The following is a 20,870-nucleotide window of genomic DNA, read 5'->3' on the forward strand; positions in this document are numbered from 1 at the left end:
GAAATGGATAGTTACTTAGATTTTTTTTAAAATGCACCCTCAACATCCATAAGTACACCTACCTCGCTGGCGTGTTGTGAAACTTAATCAACTGATGTTGAGAAAACTACTGATTCAGAGAATGAAATGATAGTCATCTGGACGGTGCTCACTCAGCGCTGAGTATCAATCAAAGACCTGTACATGAAAAGTCTGCTGGATAACATTAACATTTCTATCACAAATTCAAGAAAAACCTACAAATGTTGAGTTGTTCTGGAAGTGCGGAAGACTTTTCTTACAGCATTTTTACTTCATGCAGCAAACCTAGGACAATGGCAAATAATTCAGCTCTCAGTGTTCACTTGCCTTGGAAGAATTAGCTATAATTTTCAGGGTTGTTTCCACACCTCGTCCTTGGCTCATTTTTGAGTGTGCAAAAAGAAAAGGAGTACTTGTGGCACCTTAGAGACTAACCAATTTATTTGAGCATAAGCTTTCGTGAGCTACAGCTCACTTCATGTGTGTGTGTTGCAGAAGGAAAACCACCACCATTTAAACACATCACTCAGACCAACCCTGATTTGCAGTCTACTAATGCAGAGCCAGTAGGGGGAGTTCACATCATTCCTATGGCTTGGCTGAACTCAATGCTAGTGCAGTAAAGCAAGAGGAAATGACAAAGCAGTCAGCTGGCTTGTGATTCCTCTTGGCTTAAATACTAATGCAGCCGGAGGTATCACCTGACAAGAGTGGACTATGTGTATGCTGTACTATCCTCTAAAGAGTATATACAAATACAGAACTATGTAGTGAGCATAACATTTGATTGTATATTTTTATTTAAAAAGTGTATTTCTAACAATAAAAAGGGCTACTGGAGGAGTTCAATTATAAATATTTTATTTAATAATACTGATTACACCGGAAACTTACTTATTTCATGGATTTGTGTACATTGCTACCAGTTACATCATGAAGTGCAGTTAGGTATTTTTGTTTAAACATTTGGCACGGTCCACAATATGCTGTAAACAATATTACTTTATTATGCTTAGGCTGCAGTGCTCTCTGTGTATGTTTTCTAACATAATCTGATCAACATACATTGTGCACAATTTTATACAATTACTGAGTGTCAGTAAGAGTTATAAAAAACACCAAGAGTATTTATAATAAAAGTGAGGATGTGATAAGACTTCATTACTGGACCTTTGATTCTGTAAAAGTACAAGATTTGCTAAAGACATTTACTAAAATCTACTGACTGATATGTTGAATGAACTAATTACCAAAATGTTGTCAAATAAGGAATTTTTTAGTTTGACTTTCTGCTTGATAGTATTATATCTGCTAGGACTGTGATGACAATGAGATTTCACTGTACAGTTATTCACCAACCCTTCATCTAGTCTTTTGTAATCTACATATAATTCCAAGTTTTATCCTGACTTTTGCTGGCTAGTTCCCTAACTATGAACTTTTACAGATAATCATCAGAAAACTAACAGTCAAAAGCCCTGTCTACACTATGAAAACTCTGACCAATGAGTTCCAGAGTTCCGGTGTGTAGCACAGACAGGCTTACATGAATCTCCTTATTTTTAAATTAGCAGAAGTGAATTTCCTTGGTTGCTAGTTGGCAGTAATTATGAAAGTTTCTTCTTAGGCAGAAATATTACGGTTTTCAAAACAGACCAGAAGTTTTAGACATATCTTTCATTGAAATTATCAGAACTTGTGTCTAAATCGCCTATGCTGCTGAGCAGGTCTCAAACTAAATCTTTAAGTGCTTCCACTGAATTTAATTTTTAATACTTATCTATTGGCTCAGACATGAAAAATTCACAAGTCAGCTCAAAATATTTTTCACCCTGAATGACGTTCAGTCATTATTCAGTCAAAATTCAAACGTTCCTTAGTGAAGAGAAAGGAAATACATAACAGCACTAGCTTAGCAAATCAGCTTCATGAAAATATTCTTTCTACTGGACAGAGGAAAGGCATATATAAAGGAGATACCCCAAAACAACTGTCTGATAGTGAACAGATTAACAGACCACTGACATTATAGATCCTGTGATTTTCTAAAGGACCCCTAAAGCGTGAGAGAAGAAATCTACTAAAACAATAGAATTATTTTGCATTAGAGCTGTGCACTTGGTAAGAACTCCATCACAACAGATCTGATGTCAAGTAATGGCTCGGTACAAAACAATGCATCTGTGGTTTTGCAAAATACCTTGAATACGCAGCCATTGATTTAGCTTAGAAATTTTGCTAAATCAATGGCTGCATATTATGGGCAAGCAGGTTAAATAATCCTGAGCCCAACGCATTTTAGATTGCTAAAATAAGGCTGCAGTACATGCTTCATTTTATTTCCTAAGCTTCAGCAATTCAGAAACCTTTGGGTACAGTTTTGTGTGCACAAGTCTCACTTTATAAATTAGGAATAACTAATCAAGGGCCAGAAACAAATTATTCCCCCCCGCTCACTTCCATGTACTACTCAACTGGCCAGATGCATCAATGCCTCTAAAGAACTAGGTATAGGTCGAAGGCAGATTTGATGGTCCCTTGGTCCAGTCTGGTATGGCAGATGGTGTGTTTGTATTTATGGGACCACAACTGGAAATGATTCTCTGAAATACTGTACTTGGTAGTGCTGGAAAGCAGAGCTTGCTTTGAAACATCTGTTCTCTCCTCCCAGTCACTGTCAGACAGTGGCACTTTCTGCCTGGCAGACATCTCCTAAGCTTCTACCCCACACTCACAAGACCTGCTGCTTCCTCTGGACACAAAGCGGAGAAAGGAAAGCTACAGCATTTACCTATGAAAATATAGATATTATTGTGTTATGTTTAAATAATCAAATATGCAAGGCAGTGCATGTCTGTAGAGTTATTCCTTGTTTCCTGCTCTGACCCAAGGCTGAAAATGGAGGGCAATCTAGCACCCAACAAGTGCAATATCCCCTGCAAACACCCTGCTCAGAGCACAGGCATTTAGATGCACTTGCTAGGGGTCTGTGAAACTCCAAAGCTCCATGAGCATCCAGAGTTTCAGTTTAAAGCAGCTGGACTTGCTGGTAAGCATGGGAAAAAAACCAACAGCTTCATTTTATGAATTCACATTTTGTCCTGTAAGTGAATATATATATCAATTAAGTAAATTAATTTCATTATCTTAGAGGACTGGACTGTTCAGTATAAGAAAGTGTGTGTTTACTTGAAGTCTGCTAAGATGTCACTGAAGACATTCAGAAAGAGGTGCGCGTGGTGATCCTTGAAGATCAGAGTTGGGCGGAAACGGATCGATCTGTCACCACAGCCTCCCAGGACAACACCTAAGGCAATAAGATGTACCTTAGTGACTTCCCACTTTGTAGGATACACAGCACATACCATTCTTTCAGGATGAAGTTCATCCCAGTGCAGAGGGCCAGTACAAGCTTCTCCACAGCACTGCAGACCCATGTAAAGCCATAAATGGGGTTTCAGTGGTGCAAAGGGGCCTGGAGCTGATCACCTGACACAACAACAAACATAAGCAGCACGGTAGCAGTTTGATGCTTCTCATCAGATGTTTGAAATGCTGGAAGTAGTCTTAGCAGTGACAAGGGAGGCCAAATAGTATCGCAAAGAGACTGATGCTCAGGCAGTGACAAAGACTGAAAGCGAGCATTAATACTCTTAACACAGTCACGGCCTACATCACAGAACAAGATGTTTGCTAGTTTTCATCTTTGGTGTGATGTTTTTGTATTTAATACACTGTTAAGTACGGAAGGTCAAGAGTAACCATCCAAAGGGACTGGCCAATCATTGAATCCCTACTAAATTTTTTTTTTAAATGTAAAGTGTTCTCCTGATTCTGAAACAATTTATCCATTCTCCCAATCAAAGGCTGCAGTACTGCTAAAATCTCTGTTGCTCAGCTGGGGCCATGTCTACACTACAGAATTTTGTTGACAAAATTATGGTGCTTTAACTAAACCACTATTGCATGTCCACACTATACTCCTTGTGTTGGCAGCGTGCACCCACACTAGCAACTCTTGCATCAATGCAGAGAGCAGTGCACTATGGGTAGCTATCCCACTGTGCAACTGGCTGCAGGGTGCTTTGGGAAGCAATGCCTCATGCCTATATTGATGCTTTCTCACTTTAATTTTGCCACAAAAAGCTTTATGCCTCTCGTCAAGGTGGTTTTGTTTTGCCGACAAAAGTAGCTTTTTAGTGTGTACACCTCCACTGTTTTGTCGTCAAAAGCTGCCTTCTGCCGACAAAACTGTGTAGTGTAGACAAGGCCTGGCTCACACCCACCCACCCACCCCTACCCTACAGCACTAACTAGTTTTGAAGTGGCCCTGAAAGTGTTTCTCCTTCAGCTTTCTCTGTTGGCTCACTTTTCATAAGCAAGGAGGATGTTGATTTTCTTTTATAGTTTTCTAAAATGTTAGTCTGACAGTAATTTCAGCAGAGGGACAGCACCAAGTCCATGAATACAACTGTCTCCTCTATGTGTACCATTCTCAAGCTACCTTAGTCTTGGACGGCTAAGAATTCATAGAATCAGGGGGACGTTTAAAACAGTAAGGTAGGTTGCATTTTAAATTTGGAGTCTCTCAGCAATGAAAATCTCTCTCTAAAGCTTGGGTGGGAAAAAATAAATTCCCATAAAGAAGATCTGTCTTGTCTTTAAAGTACAATAATTGCTGGTACTTTTGTTACTGTTTTAGGGAGCTTCAAGGGTTATTTCATCACTGAGTATTGCATAAAGTTAATAGCTTTCACCCTCCCCCCCATTCTGGGATTTAAATCTTTTTCACCTTTTGCATCTTAATTTGTCTGAGTCGGTTCTATAAGCAGGATGTACAGACGGACTTTCTGAAGCCTCAAATTTAATAACAGGCATTTCCCCAAATCCGTATTTCTTTTAAAACTTATAATGTTACAAAGATTTTCATTGCACAGGAGGCTTATTTTATGGAAGTGCAAGATCACAGCCCTAGCGCCAAAGGAAATTGTTTTACTGTTTCAGCTTTTACAAAGAAAAGGTTTTGTTCCCCAACCCCATATCAACATAATACTAGAATTTAACAGTCCTCTAAAAAACCACTGTATAATTGTTTAAACCTAAAGATCTACAGTGACTAGTGATTTGGGGTGCCTGACTTGAGACAAATTAGAAGGAACCTTATTTTCAAAGGCTGGGTGCTCAGCACTTTGTTTGAAATTCAGGCCCCTTCTAAGGTGTCTCAAGTTGGGCACCCAAAAATCACTAGTTACTTTTGAAAATCTTGGCCAGCTACAGATACACTTCTATAGATGATCTATTATTATGAAATTATAGTCTGCATAGTTGTATAAACTGTGGTATGTCATGACATAAAATGACAGTTCTATAAACTATAAATTATTGTAAGCTACAATGCAAGAAGAGTGGATTATATAGGGATATATACACACACACGTGATTATGTGATTTTCTATACACAAATAAATTTTGAGTATTACCAGCCTAAATAGAACATTCCACTGTTATAGAAAAAAGATCTCATTTTCTAATTAAAAAATTAAAATTATAAATGGCATTATAAAATATTAGTTATACATACATGATAAATTAGTGTGGTGGTGTAAATGTATTCACTAACAAAAAAAGCCTTCGTAGAACTAACCTCTATTTTAATATAAAAATTAAAATCTCCACTGAAGTGTTAGGCTGTATGTAGAACATTGGGGAACATTTCTGTTGTCTTACATCCCGAATGTGGAAACAACCTGAGGCTTTGGCATTGTGCTTATGGAAACGGTATGTTATTTCCTCAGCCAGGGAAAACAAAATTTTCTGGAACTTTTTCATTCACTGGTGCAACATCCGTGTGACATTGTCTATACGCCACAGGAGAAAAATCAAATGCATGCGGGGGATGTGATACTGAAAGCCACTCTCTCGCATGACATGCGGACAGACTTTATCATACCTTTGTTTCTGGCTATTGCAATTAGCTTGGTCCTAGTTGCATCATTTGGAGTGTCAAACGAACAGAATGTCCCTCGCCCTCTTGCTCTGCTGATGAGATGGGGGTAACGAGCCTAGAATAAAGAGTTATGGGAGCATTACTTCTACATCTGCTGTCAGACCTTTCCAGCAGAGACTCCAGGACATTTTGCTGGTGAGCTGTGCACCTTGGGATTCTGACATGTGGAAACTCTGCCTTCTCAGTATCTGCAGCCACGGAAATACTACACAGTTTTAATTTCTGACACAGGGTCCTGTGACCAATTTACCAAGCTACAGTAACTGCCTGGTGTTGCTGGAGAGTTTAGTAACTAGAAACTTAGATGTCTATTCCTGGTAGAAATGTGTGTTCTCTCTCATAAGGACATAAAGGAGTCTGACAGAGTTTACCCCACAGAACAGGATCAATAGGCAATATTTACTTGGATTTTTAAAATGCACCCATCCTGTACATTTAGGATATTGCCAAGGCAAATAAGAACATAAGAATGGCCATACTGGGTCAGCCCAGTATCCTGTCTACCGACAGTGGCCAATGCCAGGTGGCCCAGAGGGAGTGAACCTAACAGGTAATGATCTAGTGATCTCTCTCCTGCCATCCATCTCCACCCTCTGACAAACAGAGGCTAGGGACACCATTCCTTACCCATCCTGGCTAATAGCCATTGATGGACTTAACCTCCATGAATTTATCCAGTTCTCTTTTAAACCCTGTTATAGTCCTAGCCTTCACAACCTCCTCAGGCAAGGAGTTCCACAGGTTGACTGTGCGCTGAGTGAAGAAGAACTTCCTTTTATTTGTTTTAAACCTGCTGCCCATTAATTTAATTTGGTGGCCCCTAGTTCTTATATTATGGGAACAAGTAAATAACGTTTCCTTCTTCACTTTCTCCACACCACTCATGATTTTTTTTACCTCTATCATATCCCCCGTTAGTCTCCTCTTTTCCAAGCTGAAAAGTCCTAGCCTCTTTAATCTCTCCTCATATGGGACCCGTTCCAAACCCCTAATCATTTTAGTTGCCCTTCTCTGAACCTTTTCTAATGCCAGTATATCTTTTTTGAGATGAGGGGACCACATTTGTACGCAGTGTTCAAGATGTGGGCGTACCATGGATTTATATAAGGGCAATAAAATATTCTCTGTCTTATTCTCTATCCCTTTTTAAATAATTCCTAACATCCTGTTTGCTTTTTTGACCGCCGCTGCCCACTGCGTGGATGTCTTCAGAGAACTATCCACAATGACTCCAAGATCTCTTTCCTGATTAGTTGTAGCTAAATTAGCCCCCATCATATTGTATGTATAATTGGGGTTATTTTTTTTTCCAATGTACATTTCTCTACATTTATCCGCATTAAATTTCATTTGCCATTTTGTTGCCCAATCACTTAGTTTTGTGAGATCTTTTTGAAGTTCTTCTTCACAGTCTGCTTTGATCTTAACTATCTTGAGCAGTTTAGTATCGTCTGCAAACTTTACCACCTCATTGTTTACCCCTTTCTGCAGATCATTTATGAATAAGTTGAATGGGATTGGTCCTAAGACTGAGCCTTGGGGAACACCACTAGTTACCCCTCTACCTTCTGAAAATTTACCATTTATTCCTGCCCTTTGTTCCCTGTCTTTTAACCAGTTCTCAATCCATGAAAGGATCTTCCCTCTTATCCCATGACAACTTAATTTACATAAGAGCCTTTGGTGAGGGACCTTGTCAAAGGCTTTCTGGAACTCTAAGTATAATATGTCCACTGGATCCCCCTTGTCCACATGTTTGTTGACCCCCTCAGAGAACTCTAATAGATTAGTAAGACATGATCTCCCTTTACAGAAACCATGTTGACTTTTGCGCAACAATTTATGTTCTTCTATGTGTCTGACAATTCTATTCTTTACCATTGTTTCAACTAATTTGCCCGGTACTGACATTAGACTTAACGGTCTGTAATTGCCTGGATCACCTCTAGAGCCCTTCTTAAATATTGGCGTTACATTAGCTATCTTCCAGTCATTGGGTACAGAAGCTGATTTAAAGGACAGGTTACAAACCATAGTCAATAGTTCCGCAATTTCACATTTGTGTTCTTTCAGAACTCTTGGGGGAATGCCATCTGGTCCCGGTGACTTGTTACTGTTAAGTTTCTCAATTAATTCCAAACCCTCCCCTAGTGACACTTCAATCTGTGACAATTCCTCAGATTTGTCACCTACAAAAGACGGCTCAGGTTTGGGAATCTCCCTAACATCCTCAGCCGTGAAGACTGAAGCAAACAATTCATTTAGTTTCTCCGCAATGACTTTATCGTCTTTAAGTGCTCCTTTTGTATCTCCGTCGTCCAGGAGCCCCACTGGTTGTTTAGCAGGCTTCCTGCTTCTGATGTATTTAAAAACATTTTGTTATTATCTTTTGAGTTTTTGGCTAGCTGTTCTTCAAATTCCTTTTTGGATTTTCTTATTACATTTTTACATTTAATTTGGCAGTGTTTATGCTCCTTTCTATTTACCTCACTAGGATTTGACTTCCACTTTTTAAAAGATGCCTTTTTATCTCTCACTGCTTCTTTTACATAGTTGTTAAGCCACGGTGGCTCTTTTTTAGTTCTTTTACTGTGTTTTTTAATTTGGGGTATACATTTAAGTTGAGCCTCTATTATGGTGTCTTTGAAAAGTGTCCATGCAGCTTGCAGGGATTTCACTCTAGTCACTGTACCTTTTAATTTCTGTTTAACTAACCTCCTCATTTTGCATATTTCCCCTTTCTGAAATTAAATGCCACAGTGTTGGGCTGTTGAGGTGTTCTTCCCACCACAGAAATGTTAAATGTTGTTATATTATGGTCATTTATTTCCAAGTGGTCCTGTTATAGTTACCTCTTGGACCGGATCCTGCACTCCACTCAGGACTTGATCGAGTTTTGTCTCGCCCCTTGTGGGTTCCTGTACCAGCTGCTCCAAGAAGCAGTTATTTAAAGTATCAAGAAATTTTGTCTCTGCATTTCGTCCGGAGGTGACATGTACCCAGCCAATATAGGGATAAGTGATATCCCCTACTATTATTGAGTTTTTTCTTTTGATAGCCTCTCTAATCTCCCTTAGCATCTCATCCTCACTATCACTAGCCTTGTCAGGTGGTCGATAATAGATCCCTACTGTGATATTCTTATTAGAGCATGGAATTACTATCCATAGAGATTCTATGGAACATGTGGATTCATTTAAGATTTTTATTTCATTTGATTCTACATTTTCTTTCACATATAGTGCCACTCCCCTCCCTCCCCCCCCCACGACCTGTTCTGTCCTTCTGATATATTTTGTACCCCGGAATGATTGTGTCCCATTGATTGTCCTCACTCCACCAGGTTTCTGTGATGCCTATTATATCAATATCCTCCTTTAACACGAGGCACTCTAGTTCACCCATCTTATTATTTAGACTTCTAGCATTTGTGTACAAGCACTTTAAAAACTTGTCACTGTTTATTTGTCTGCCCTTTTCTGATGTGTCAGATTCCGTATGTGAATGTTTCTCATCTGATCTGGCCCATACTTTATCCTCTTTTATCCCCTCCTCCTGACTAAAACCTAGAGAATCTCTATCAATAGACTCTACTCGAAGAGAAGTCTCTGTCCAATCCATGTGCTCCTCTGCAGCAATCGGCTTCACCCATCTCTTAGTTTAAAAACTGCTCTGCAACCTTTTTAACATTAAGTGCCAGCAGTCTGGATCCACTTTGGTTTAGGTGGAGCCCATCCTTCCTGTATAGGCTCCCCCTATCCCAAAATTTTCCCCAGTTCCTAATAAATCTAAACCCCTCCTCTCTACACCATCGTCTCATCCACGCATCGAGACTCTGATGCTCTGCCTGCCCACCTGGCCCTGCACGTGGAACTGGTAGCATTTCTGAGAATGCCACCATAGAGGTCCTAGATTTCAGTCTCTTTCCTAGCCACCTAAATTTGGCCTCCAGGACGTCTCTCCTACCCTCCCTACGTCATTGGTACTTGCGTGTACCACGACCACCGGCTCCTCCCTAGCACTACACATAAGTCTATCTAGATGCCTCAAGAGATCCACAACCTTTGCACTAGGCAGGCAAGTCACCATACGGTTCTCAAACCCAGCTATCTATGTTTCTAATGATCAAATCTCCCCTTACTAACACCTGCCTTTTCCTAATGACTGGAGTCCCTCCCCTCCCGGAGAGGTAACCTCAGTGCGAGAGGATACCCCAACATCATCTGGAAGGAGGGTCCCAACTATGGGAAGGTTTCCTTCTGTTCCCGTTGACTGCTCTCCTTCTCTGGGCCCTTCATCCTCCTTAACAGCGCAGGAACTGTCTGACCGGAGGTGGGACAAATCTACAGTGTCCTGGAAAGCCTCATCAACATACCTCTCTGCCTCCCTTAGCTCCTCCAGGTTCCACCACCCTGGCCTCCAAAGCCCGTACACGGTCTCTGAGGGCCAGGAGCTCCTTGCACTGAATGCACACATACGCCACCCGCTCACAGAGCAGGTAATCATACATGCTACAGCGAGTGCAATAAACAGGATAACCCCCACTCTGCTGCTGGGCTTCTGCCTGCATTTTCTCCTACAGTTACCTAGGTTAATGATAGGGTTTTTGTTTAAATCAAGAAGTTTTAATTATAGTTTAGTTTAAAGGTTTTGAAGATTGGCAATTGTACCTCGCCCCCTTCCCAACTCCTTCTCGAAACTACCAGTTAGCAGTCCCTGGTCGCAAAGCTCCCTGGTCGCTTTCTCACTGCTTCATAAAGCCCTGGCCTTCTTGATAGCCCCGCACCCTGACTAAGGCTCAGCCAATGAACAGAGGCTTCTGGATTTCAAACCTTGTTTCGAAGCTCACAGCTTCCAACTGCCGGCCACAGCCCACGGTCTGAGCACAAACCACTTACTGAATGGTGCTAGAAACCAGCTTATCTTCATGTTGCATAAGCTGCAAGTTTTGCTAGACACAAATATATTCTGATGCTAAAAATACATATACACAGTAGTAGGTATGTTCAACCCCTTGCCCTTTATGATGCTTATTTCTAGTGAAGTGGTAACTTTGTTTTCTAAGTGAGACTAGCAAGAGTTTAGCTCTTTATTCCCCAAGGAAGCATGCACTGCTGTGTGGCTGGGACATAGCCTTTTTTAATGAAAAGAGAAAAATGAAAAGGGCAACAGCAGGGATTTTTGTACAGAAAGAAAAATCTCACTCCCCAATATAAGAGCATAAGAACTGGCACACTGTGTCAGATCATGGTCCATCTTGCCCATATCCTGTCTCCAACAGTGGCCCAAAGAACTTCAGGGGGAGTGTACAAAACAGGGCAATTACAGAATGATCCACCCCTGTCTTCCCTTCCGGGTTGTGGTAGTCAGAGGTTTACAGTTGCTCTGAGCATGGAGTTGCATCCCTGATCATCGTGACTAATAGTCATCCTCCATGAACTTATCCAGTTCTTGTTTAAACCCATTATATTTAATATGCACCACACTTCGAGGAGATGACCTTATATACGACTGTCTCTGTGCAGCACAATGAACTAGTGTCTGGTATATTCTATAGGACTGCTTTTAATTAAAAAGCAACAACCCAACCACCCATGATCAATAGTTTAGTACAGAAGCCGAGGCAGCGAGATCTGTCATGTCCACAGACTGAACCCATCATAACTCAGCTTCAGGACACAAATCCTGCAAACTGAAGTTAAAGAGTAAACAATTTTAATTTGCCCCATAAATCTCAAAGAAAAATAAACCACATTGTCACTTCTCCCTGTCTGCTTGGGCAGGATCATTAATGAGTAGCTCCTGAGGGAGAACAGCGGTTAACCATTTGTAAACAAATGTGCTGGTTGTGCTCCTCTTTGTCCACCCACTATTCACAGATTAATCATAAGATCATAGAATACCAGGGTTGGAGGGACCTCAGGAGGTCATCTAGTCCAACCACCTGCTCAATTGGACAAACACTTCCCCTATCTTAGTCACACAGCTTCTAAGTGCCAATAGATTCCTATATTCCTAGCATTAGCTTAGTATCTCACAGTAAATAACCATTCAAAAACCTTTTGTGCTAGTACAGACTGGCCTGATTATTGTAAAAGGATCAGTAAACCCAGATTTTATTTGTATTAAAAACAACTTCAGTGAATGCACCAGCATTTTGAGGTGGGCCCAATCCTGCAGTCTGCTGGTGATCACAATGGGGCTCAGACACTGCTGAGCAGTGCGATAAAGACCTCAGTCGATAAAAACTCTAATACTTGTGGTGGAAAAGGCCCATCATCTCTTCATTTTCTTGTCTAGAAGACAAGTGGGACTTCTATAGTACAAGGAGATATTTAACCTTAAAACAATAAAACCAGGACAATTAAACCTGTGTACACTGATGGTACACCACACAGTAGAACTCAGACTCATAGACTAAGGCCAAAGGGGACTATCTTGATCATCTAGTCCAGAGGTTGGGTACCTACGGCCCGTGGGCTGGATTGGGCCTGTGGTAAGTCTCTGCACCGCAGGCCAGAAACCCCAATCCTCGGGCCCCCACATCGCACTGGAGCTGTGAGTGCTAGTTCGCCCCACCAGGCCGTTAAAAGTCCGGTCAGCTCCATGCCGCTCCCAGAAGCGGCTGGTATGTCCAGCCCCTAAGCACAGGAGCAATCAAGGAAACTCTGCATGCTGCCCCCCTCCCCAGCACCAGCTCCGCAGCTCCCACTGGCCGGGAACTGTGACCAATGGGAGCTGTCGGGGCGGCGCCTGTGAGCACAGCAGCATGCAGAGTTGCCTGGCTGCGCCTCTGCCTAGGAGGTCGGACATGCCGGCCATTTCCGGGAGAAGCGCAGAGCCAGGGCAGGCAGGAAGCCTGCCTTAGCCCTGCTGTGCCGCCAACTGGGAGCTGCCTCAGTTAAGTACTGCCCAGCCAGAGCCCGCACCCTGAACCCCCTGCCCCAGGTCGGAACCCCCTCCCGCACCCTGCAAGTTACCTGCAAGTCCAGGAGCCCGGCCAGTAGAGCTTTCCCTGCATGGGCTGCATTGTTTAGAAGGTCTTCCCTCTTAATAACATTAAGGACTTCAACAAGCATGAGGTTCTTGGCGGGATCTCCAAGCCAGGTGTTAAAAATCCGATATGGCTGGAGGGAGAGGGGAAAAAAATTGTGGAAGATGGTGAGAGGCAATTTGAATCAAAGCAATGCTGTACACAAAGGAAAGTGAGTACATGGGTGTCAACAAACATCTGGGGTACCAGAAATGAACACTCGGTGCCTCTTCTGTGTTGTAGGAACAGAAAGCCTGCCCAGAAAGGAGCAGATCCACAGCATTTAGGAAGAACCAGGGAGAAGCCACTCTGCGCAGAGAATGGCACACTGTCCTTTGTGACCTCACTGAAATGGATGTGTGTGTAACTGAGGCCATGTGCTTGTGGGACGAGAGAGAGAGAGAGAAAAATAATAGCTCCATCCTACTCAGATATGTCATGTGCATTGCCACATATCGGATGAACTCAGTTGCAGGCCAGCTGAATTTATTAGATATGCAGCAATACTGCTCAACAGGCATTTGAGAACAGAAGCATGTCCCAAGGTTCAGCACATTTTAGAATGATTCCCAGAAATTGGTCATCGTCCTTCACTCATTAATACTTAGGACTACAGAGTCCAAGGTACACTAAAACACTTACACCATCGGGCCTGAACTCCTCCTTGTGAAAAAATCCTCCTGTCATCATCTTCTTACTAAATGTTACCACATCAGCTGGGTCATCTAGGCCCCAGTGCTCATGGGCCCAAAACTTCCCAGTGCAGCCGCCTCCTGTCTGCACCTCGTCCACCAGAAATGCACAGCCATGCTGTTCAGAAAGATTGAGAGATCAGGGAACTTGAATCCATGTTTCCAAAACAAATATTTACCTCTCTTACTAAACACATAAATACTAAGCGTTAAGGAATAGTGCACAGAACAATATGTCAGGAGAACTGTTCTAAACATCCCTTTCATGTCAGTCTGTGAACAGTTTATCTTTTACTACATCATCAAAAGAAATTCAGCTATTTTTCAGGAAGGTACACAGTAATCTGGTTTCTATACAAGCTTGTGAGGACAACAGAGAAAAGAACCATATTTTATGTAGACTGTCTCAAAACAATTATATGGGATATTAAGGGGGTGATTTTCAAAAGTTCAAAAAGCAGTTAGACTTTAAATTCCCAATGAAAGTCAATGGGAGTTAGGAGCCTAACTTCCATTTGTGCTTTTGAAAGTTTCCATCTACAACACTGGGGGCTAGTCACGTTCGAGAGAGACAGGCAACATCACAGCACATCTGTTCTGTAACATAAAGCACTTTGGAATGGTCGGCCAATCAGGTCACCCTGACTAGCTGTAAATTCCAGCCCTTTAAAAAAAAAAAAAAAAAAGATGTTACTTGCAATGGACTACTCCAGTGATCCTGTGCGGGCAGGGAGATTTTGAAAAGTCACATTAAAACAGATTACTAAGTGTGTTCAACACAGTATTGTTACAACATTGGCACATCCTCAGTTTGGGCAAGACAAAAACTGCTGGATTTAGCCTCATCTAAACTGCTCAAATGATGCCACTATGAGAAAAATGAGTGGGCAGTGAGAGCACTTGTTAACAAAGGGAAACTATGCGGCTTCATCCTACAGAACAGGGTTACCCAAATGTCATGAACATGTTTTTCCATGAACACACATTCAGGTTTCTCCCCCAGAACATTTACAAGAAGAAAATGAAAGGTAGGTCTCATCTCCCCTTTTAAATGGCTCCCATGACATTCCAAATGTTATAAAACGTCTTGTCCATTTTTGTCATTTACTGATTCATCTGAACTTACATCTGGACTCAACTTCTGCTTTTACTTTTGCTGGGTCTATATTTGCAAATGCAAATGTTCCAAAAAGAAAAATACTTCTTCACCATCCCAACTACTGTTCCTGGAATTGTGTGAGCCTCTCTATGGAAGTTAGCTTTATAGCTTAAGGAACACTGATGAGGAACCAGGATTTATCAGACTGGACCAATCCCTCGGACTCCCTTGAGAGTGGGGGAATTTATTCAACAGAACAAGTCACTGCTAACTCTCTGAGAACACTTCAAATGGAACAGGAGGTGTTACTGTGCTGGTGAAGAGGCACTGATGGGTCTGAGCACATACACATCATTGCCACCAGTGCCATTTGAGAGGTCTGCTAGGATGTTTGGACTCTTATGTTAGTCTTCAGAAGGGGATTATGAGAAACCCATTGAAATGGTCTGGAGAAAATGCCAGTTAACTTGAGAAGCAGGAATGAAGTCTTGCAAACTCAACTAACCATTTAGTGGACCTCTAAATGTTTGATTTACCTTTCTGGTAATGTCCCGTAGCTTCCTGAAGAAGTCATCTGAAGCATGATTGTCTCCCCCCTCTGACTGAATTGGTTCAATGATTATTCCAGCAACAATCTTCTTCTTTTTCCTGTACTTTACAATCAGATCTTCCACCTGTATATCAAACACGGATATTATATTTTTCTCCCACGATATAATGGCAAGTTTCCTCCCAGGAAAAACTAGTCCTTCCTGGCACCAGAAGCTGGACTTCTTTGGTGCAAAGATCATTGGTGGCATCAAAAACCACAAACATTAACATGAAAGAATTAACATCTGGTTGCTGAAGAAATTAGGATTGTTACTTACTTCTTAATTTGAATTATGTTAAGGTGCTACAATTTTAAACCATTTTAACCCAGCTCACATTAATTTACAATAATGCTTGTTTGAAAGTTGTAGCAAAACTGAGGGAAATAATGGAAATCACTTTAGTTTATTAAGCCACTCAAATGATGCTGCCAAGGTTCCTCCCCCACTCTGAACGCTAGGGTACAGATGTGGGGACCTGCATGAAAACCTCCTAAGCTTATCTTTACCAGCTTAGGTCAAAACTTCCCCAAGATACAAAATATTCCACCCTTTGTCCTTGGATTGGCCGCTACCACCACCAAACAAATACTGGTTACTGGGGAAGAGCTGTTTGGAAACGTCTTTCCCCCCAAATACTTCCCAAAACCTTGCACCCCACTTCCTGGACAAGGTTTGGTAAAAAGCCTCACCAATTTGCCTAGGTGACTACAGACACAGACCCTTGGATCTTAAGAACAATGAAAAAGCATTCAGTTTTCTTACAAGAAGACTTTTAATAGAAATAGGAGTAAATAGAAGTAAAGAAATCCCCTCTGTAAAATCAGGATGGTAGATACCTTACAGGGTAATTAGATTCAAAACATAGAGAATCCCTCTAGGCAAAACCTTAAATTACAAAAAAGATACACAGACAGAAATAGTTATTCTATTCAGCACAATTCTTTTCTCAGCCATTTAAAGAAATCATAATCTAACACATATCTAGCTAGATTACTTACTAAAAGTTCTAAGACTCCATTCCTGTTCTATCCCCGGCAAAAGCAGCATATAGACAGACAGACAGAGACCCTTTGTTTCTCTCCCTCCTCCCAGCTTTTGAAAGTATCTAGTCTCCTCATTGGTCATTTTGGTCAGGTGCCAGCGAGGTTAGCTTTAGCTTCTTAACCCTTTACAGGTGAGAGGAGTTTTCCTCTGGCCAGGAGGGATTTTAAAGGGGTTTACCCTTCCCTTTATATTTATGACAGATGCTGAAGAAAAAACAGTTACATATTGTGCCACTAAGTGAAACCTCATCTAATCATTTTGAATTATTAGTATTACAAGGAAATATATTGCAGATACCTTGAAACTAAGCAGATTAAATAGTGCAGAACTTTTGTTGCTGAGAACATTTTATAGAAAAATGTTAATTAATCCCAGAGTACCAGTTGTTGATGGTTCGTAATATAATTTGTGTCTGGAAATTTCCACTCCAAGCTTCCTGGGGCTGGTAACAGCTTATGCTATTTAAAGTGACATTTTTCTGAAGGTGCTGATCAGCTATTATAGGGCCTTTCAAACAAATCATCATCTCTTTATAATCTTTAAGTTTCTGAATTGATCCTTTGCATCCTTGCTTTCTCCACTGACATGTTGGTTTTTTGCTGTTTGTCATAACAGCATGTATCCCAAAAGCATTTTGCTATGCAAGTAGTTTTTCCTGATTGTATCCAGGTTTGAATAAAAACTCACTCCAGTGTAACCCAACATGTCCATCTGAACGATCCTGCTGCGGAGTGATAGTGCTTCGTTTAGGACATCCTAGCCTGTTGAAGTGTAAATAGTTATGAAGTCTCAAATTCATCATTGTTCTGTTTGAGATCACAGAGCTGCTATGCCTTGTAACCCTCTGCAGTCTCCTGTAAGGGCATGCTTCCAAGTGATGGGCTTGGGGCCTCCACTTCACTGCCACTCTCAGGGCAGGTCTACACTACAGCAGGGATTGATGCTCTGAGATCGAGCCACCTGCGGTCGATTTAGCAGGTCTAGTAAAGACCCACCAAATTGACTGCAGATTGCTATCCAGTCAACCCCTGTACTCTACCCCGAAGAGAAAAGTAAGGTAAGTCAACGGGAAATTTTCTCCCATCGACCCCCGTGGTGTAGACTCTGCGGTAACTTGACCTAAGGTACGTTGACTCCAGCTACGTTATTCATGGCTCCTTTATCAGGGCCAATTTTGCTTGGCTCCTTGCAGGAGTATTCTCTCTTGGAAGTTCTATAACCACAAAATGTATGCAGCGACATAGTTCGGCCTTTTCAAAACAAACTACTACTTATTAGTCAGCAAGAACACAGCAGTCAGAGAAATGGGTTAAAAATAACAAATAAGGCTGACATGCAGGAACCTTACTTAAAATTCATTCTCTCCTTGCAAGTTATGGGTAAGTTCCAATCAGCCTAGACATTCCTACTCTTGGGCTGGGAGAGACAGCCCATGCAGCATACTCTCAGGGTATGTCTACACCACAATTAAAAACCCCTGGCTGGCCCATACCAGCTGACTCTGGCTCGTGTGGCTCAGGCTAAGGGGCTGTTTAATTGCAATGCAGATGTTCGGGCTCAGGCTGCAGCCTGAGCTCTGGGACCCTTCCACCTTTCAGGGTCCAAGAGCCCAGGCTCCAGCCCAAGCCTGAACTTCTACACTGCAATTAAACAGTCCCTTAGTTTGAGCCCGAGTCAGCTGGCATGGGCCAGCTGCGGGTTTTTAATTGCAGCACAGACATACCCTCGGTATCTGTGTCAGAGCCTTACATCCAGCTGCTCCTGCCTGCTCACCCTCTTTCCTCTCTAGACAGAGGTCTTTAAAGGTTTAGTATCCCTTTGATCCTATGTTTGGGTCTTGGAAAAATAAACTAGCTAGCTTGATTGGAGCCATGCAGGGGCACACTCCCCATTTAATAGCTCCTCCACTGTTCTGTTGAGGACCCTCAGTATTCTCTGCAGAGATACCTTATCTGTCATTGTCTTATTTCCTTTTTTTCCCGTAACAACCTCCTCTGATATACTCACATACAGTTATACAGAATAACACTTAGCAGCTAAATTGGGGCAGATATAATATTCACAGAAATAACACAGAAACCTACCAGGTTCTGCACAGCTTTGCTGCAGGATTGTGCAGGGAAAAGAAGAGTGTTTATAAGGAGGATAAAACTCTTCCTGAAGCACAAATATCTAATAATCAGGAAGAGATGGCCAGAATATTGAGAATCACGAAAGGGGAATATTTAAGCTATGTTAAGATCACGTTGAAAAGTGGCTATGAAAAAAAATACACCTTTTTACTCACCATGTGTCTGCCCTGAATTATTTCTACTAATAAAACAAGCATTCACTTATCTTAGTACTGCTGAGCCAATGCAGCTATGGGAGAGCAACCTGGACTCTGTGCTGCATTATGCTTCAACAGAAATATCAGCTATATTCTGACTGCAGGATTGCTATTAGCGATGATTAAGGCTCCATGTTGGTCACAGACGTCACGGAAGTCATGGATTCCATGACTTTCCGTGACCTCTGCAGTGGCTGGTGTGCCTGGCCCGGGGGCTACCGGAGCAGCTCGGGCAGCCCTTGGCCCAGTCTCGCGTCGCCTCCCCCTCCCCCGCACCCCCAGCAGCAGGAGTTTGGGTGTAGGGAGGCTCAGGGCTGGGGTGGTGCTTACCTAGGACGGGCTCCCTGAAAGGGCTACAGGAACTCCCCACCCTCTGCCCCTAGCTCCACATGCGGCCTATGCTGGCAGGCACCGCCCCTCCAGCTCCCATTGGCCATGGTTCCCAGCCAATTAGAGCTGCGGAACTGGGGTTTGGGGCGGAGAGGAGGCAGCATGTGGAGCTCAGGACCTGGGTAGGGAGCCTGCCGCAGCCCGTCAACTCGCCCCCGCACCGAGCACCCATGGCGCCCTCCCCCCGCTCCAAGCAACCCCCACAGGCCGTTCCCCCCCAAGCCACCCCCCCCTTCCCAAGTTTTAATCAGAAGTATATAGTAAAAGTCATGGACAGGTCACGAACCGTGAACTTTTGTTTACTGCCCATGACCGGTCTGTGACATTTACTAAAAACAGCCGAGACTAAAATGTAGCCTTAGCAATGATGTAAAGGGCAGAATGGAACACAACTTGATTTCCAGATCCCAGCTAGATTTTGCAAGGCTAGCAGAAAAATCAGTTTTTTAATTTGGAAATGAAGCCTCAATCCTGCAACTGGCTCTGCATAGGACCCTCACTACACCTACACAGGCAGACCTCATTGGCTTCACTGGGGAGTCACACCGGCATATAACTTCATGGAGCTGGTTATTGGATCAGAGCATGAACCCAGAAATCTTAAACAGAAAAGCAGGAAAATCCATGTCACTTTTACAGAGTTGCTTTTCAGAGGACTAAGCACACTGAGGCTCACCCTTGTGCACATTTCCCTCTCCCAAATTTGGGAGAGAAAATTAATTCAGATGTTTTTAAACAAACCTTTCCTTGCGTGCGAAATTTCACTCTGGTCAAATTTCTGCAGAATCATTCATAATTTCATAGTCGACAGTTCTTTTTAAATGGCAGCAGAGGCAGGCTATTAACTGTAACAGCTTAGGGAGTATTGCTTTCATCAAAGGCCATTCCAATTCCTAAAAATGTTCTTCCAAGTTAACAGCAGCTAATCCCACTAACACTTCATTATTTCAAAATGAAAACAGAATGCAGCCAGTGAAGTACTCACCTCTTCTAAACAGCGGGCTTCTTCCTGTTGATTCTCTTTCACAAACTCTTCCAGGGGGTATTTTAGTCTTGGGAATGGAGCAATTGGCCAGTCAAATGATGGAATGTCTAATTTGTGAATTGCTTTAGAGTGAGTTGTAGCTAAGCAACCTAAACCCAGAAAAACAAAAATTAAAACAAAAGCTCACTAGAAATAAGGAAAGAAACATTCTGAGAGATGAGAAACTGTCTTCTACTGGAAATAACTAGATGATTCCGTTTTAACTGCAGTGTTCAGATTAATTTATATTTGATTATTCTGGAGTATTGATTGATTGGGTTTGGGGATTTCTACTAGGCGCAGCATCATTCTGAAGAGTTGGATGGCATCTACGCTATTTAAAATGTAATTTAAAAAAAAGGCCGGAGAATCTGATTACACGATGGTAATGGCCACTACGGTTAAAACTGGGTTTCATCTTCTCAGTATTGACAAGATCAAACCATGTTCTGAATCAAGCTACAGCCCTGCAAAGTTCAAAGCAGTAGCACAGTTAGGTAACATGTTTAAAATATGAAACTCTCCCATCTGCACTGGCAGGACCAAATGGTATCAGATAATATCCTGTAAAATAGGTCCCCCCAATACGGTAGATTTTTAATAGTGTAGATGGCAAAACTATGGGCCTAGAATTACAT

General features: G+C 42.1%; 1 protein-coding gene across 4 annotated transcripts in view; it reads right to left on the reverse strand.

The window, feature by feature from the left end:
* Positions 1 to 861: 861 nt before the first annotated feature.
* Positions 862 to 20,870, reverse strand: part of ABAT (4-aminobutyrate aminotransferase) — a 151,922-nt gene continuing 131,913 nt past the window's right edge. For all 4 annotated transcript variants that reach the window (XM_074965482.1, XM_074965481.1, XM_074965485.1 and 1 more), the window contains exons 11-16: positions 20,194 to 20,342; positions 15,389 to 15,526; positions 13,704 to 13,871; positions 13,009 to 13,155; positions 5,972 to 6,083; positions 862 to 3,328 (exon numbers count right to left, since the gene is read on the reverse strand). In XM_074965482.1, coding sequence (XP_074821583.1) covers positions 3,207 to 3,328; positions 5,972 to 6,083; positions 13,009 to 13,155; positions 13,704 to 13,871; positions 15,389 to 15,526; positions 20,194 to 20,342 — 836 coding nt within the window. In that variant the 3' untranslated portion in view covers positions 862 to 3,206. The remainder of the gene's footprint in view (positions 3,329 to 5,971; positions 6,084 to 13,008; positions 13,156 to 13,703; positions 13,872 to 15,388; positions 15,527 to 20,193; positions 20,343 to 20,870) is intronic.

This window comes from Natator depressus, chromosome 10 (assembly GCF_965152275.1).
Source record: "Natator depressus isolate rNatDep1 chromosome 10, rNatDep2.hap1, whole genome shotgun sequence".
Classification (NCBI taxonomy): Eukaryota; Metazoa; Chordata; order Testudines; family Cheloniidae; genus Natator; species Natator depressus.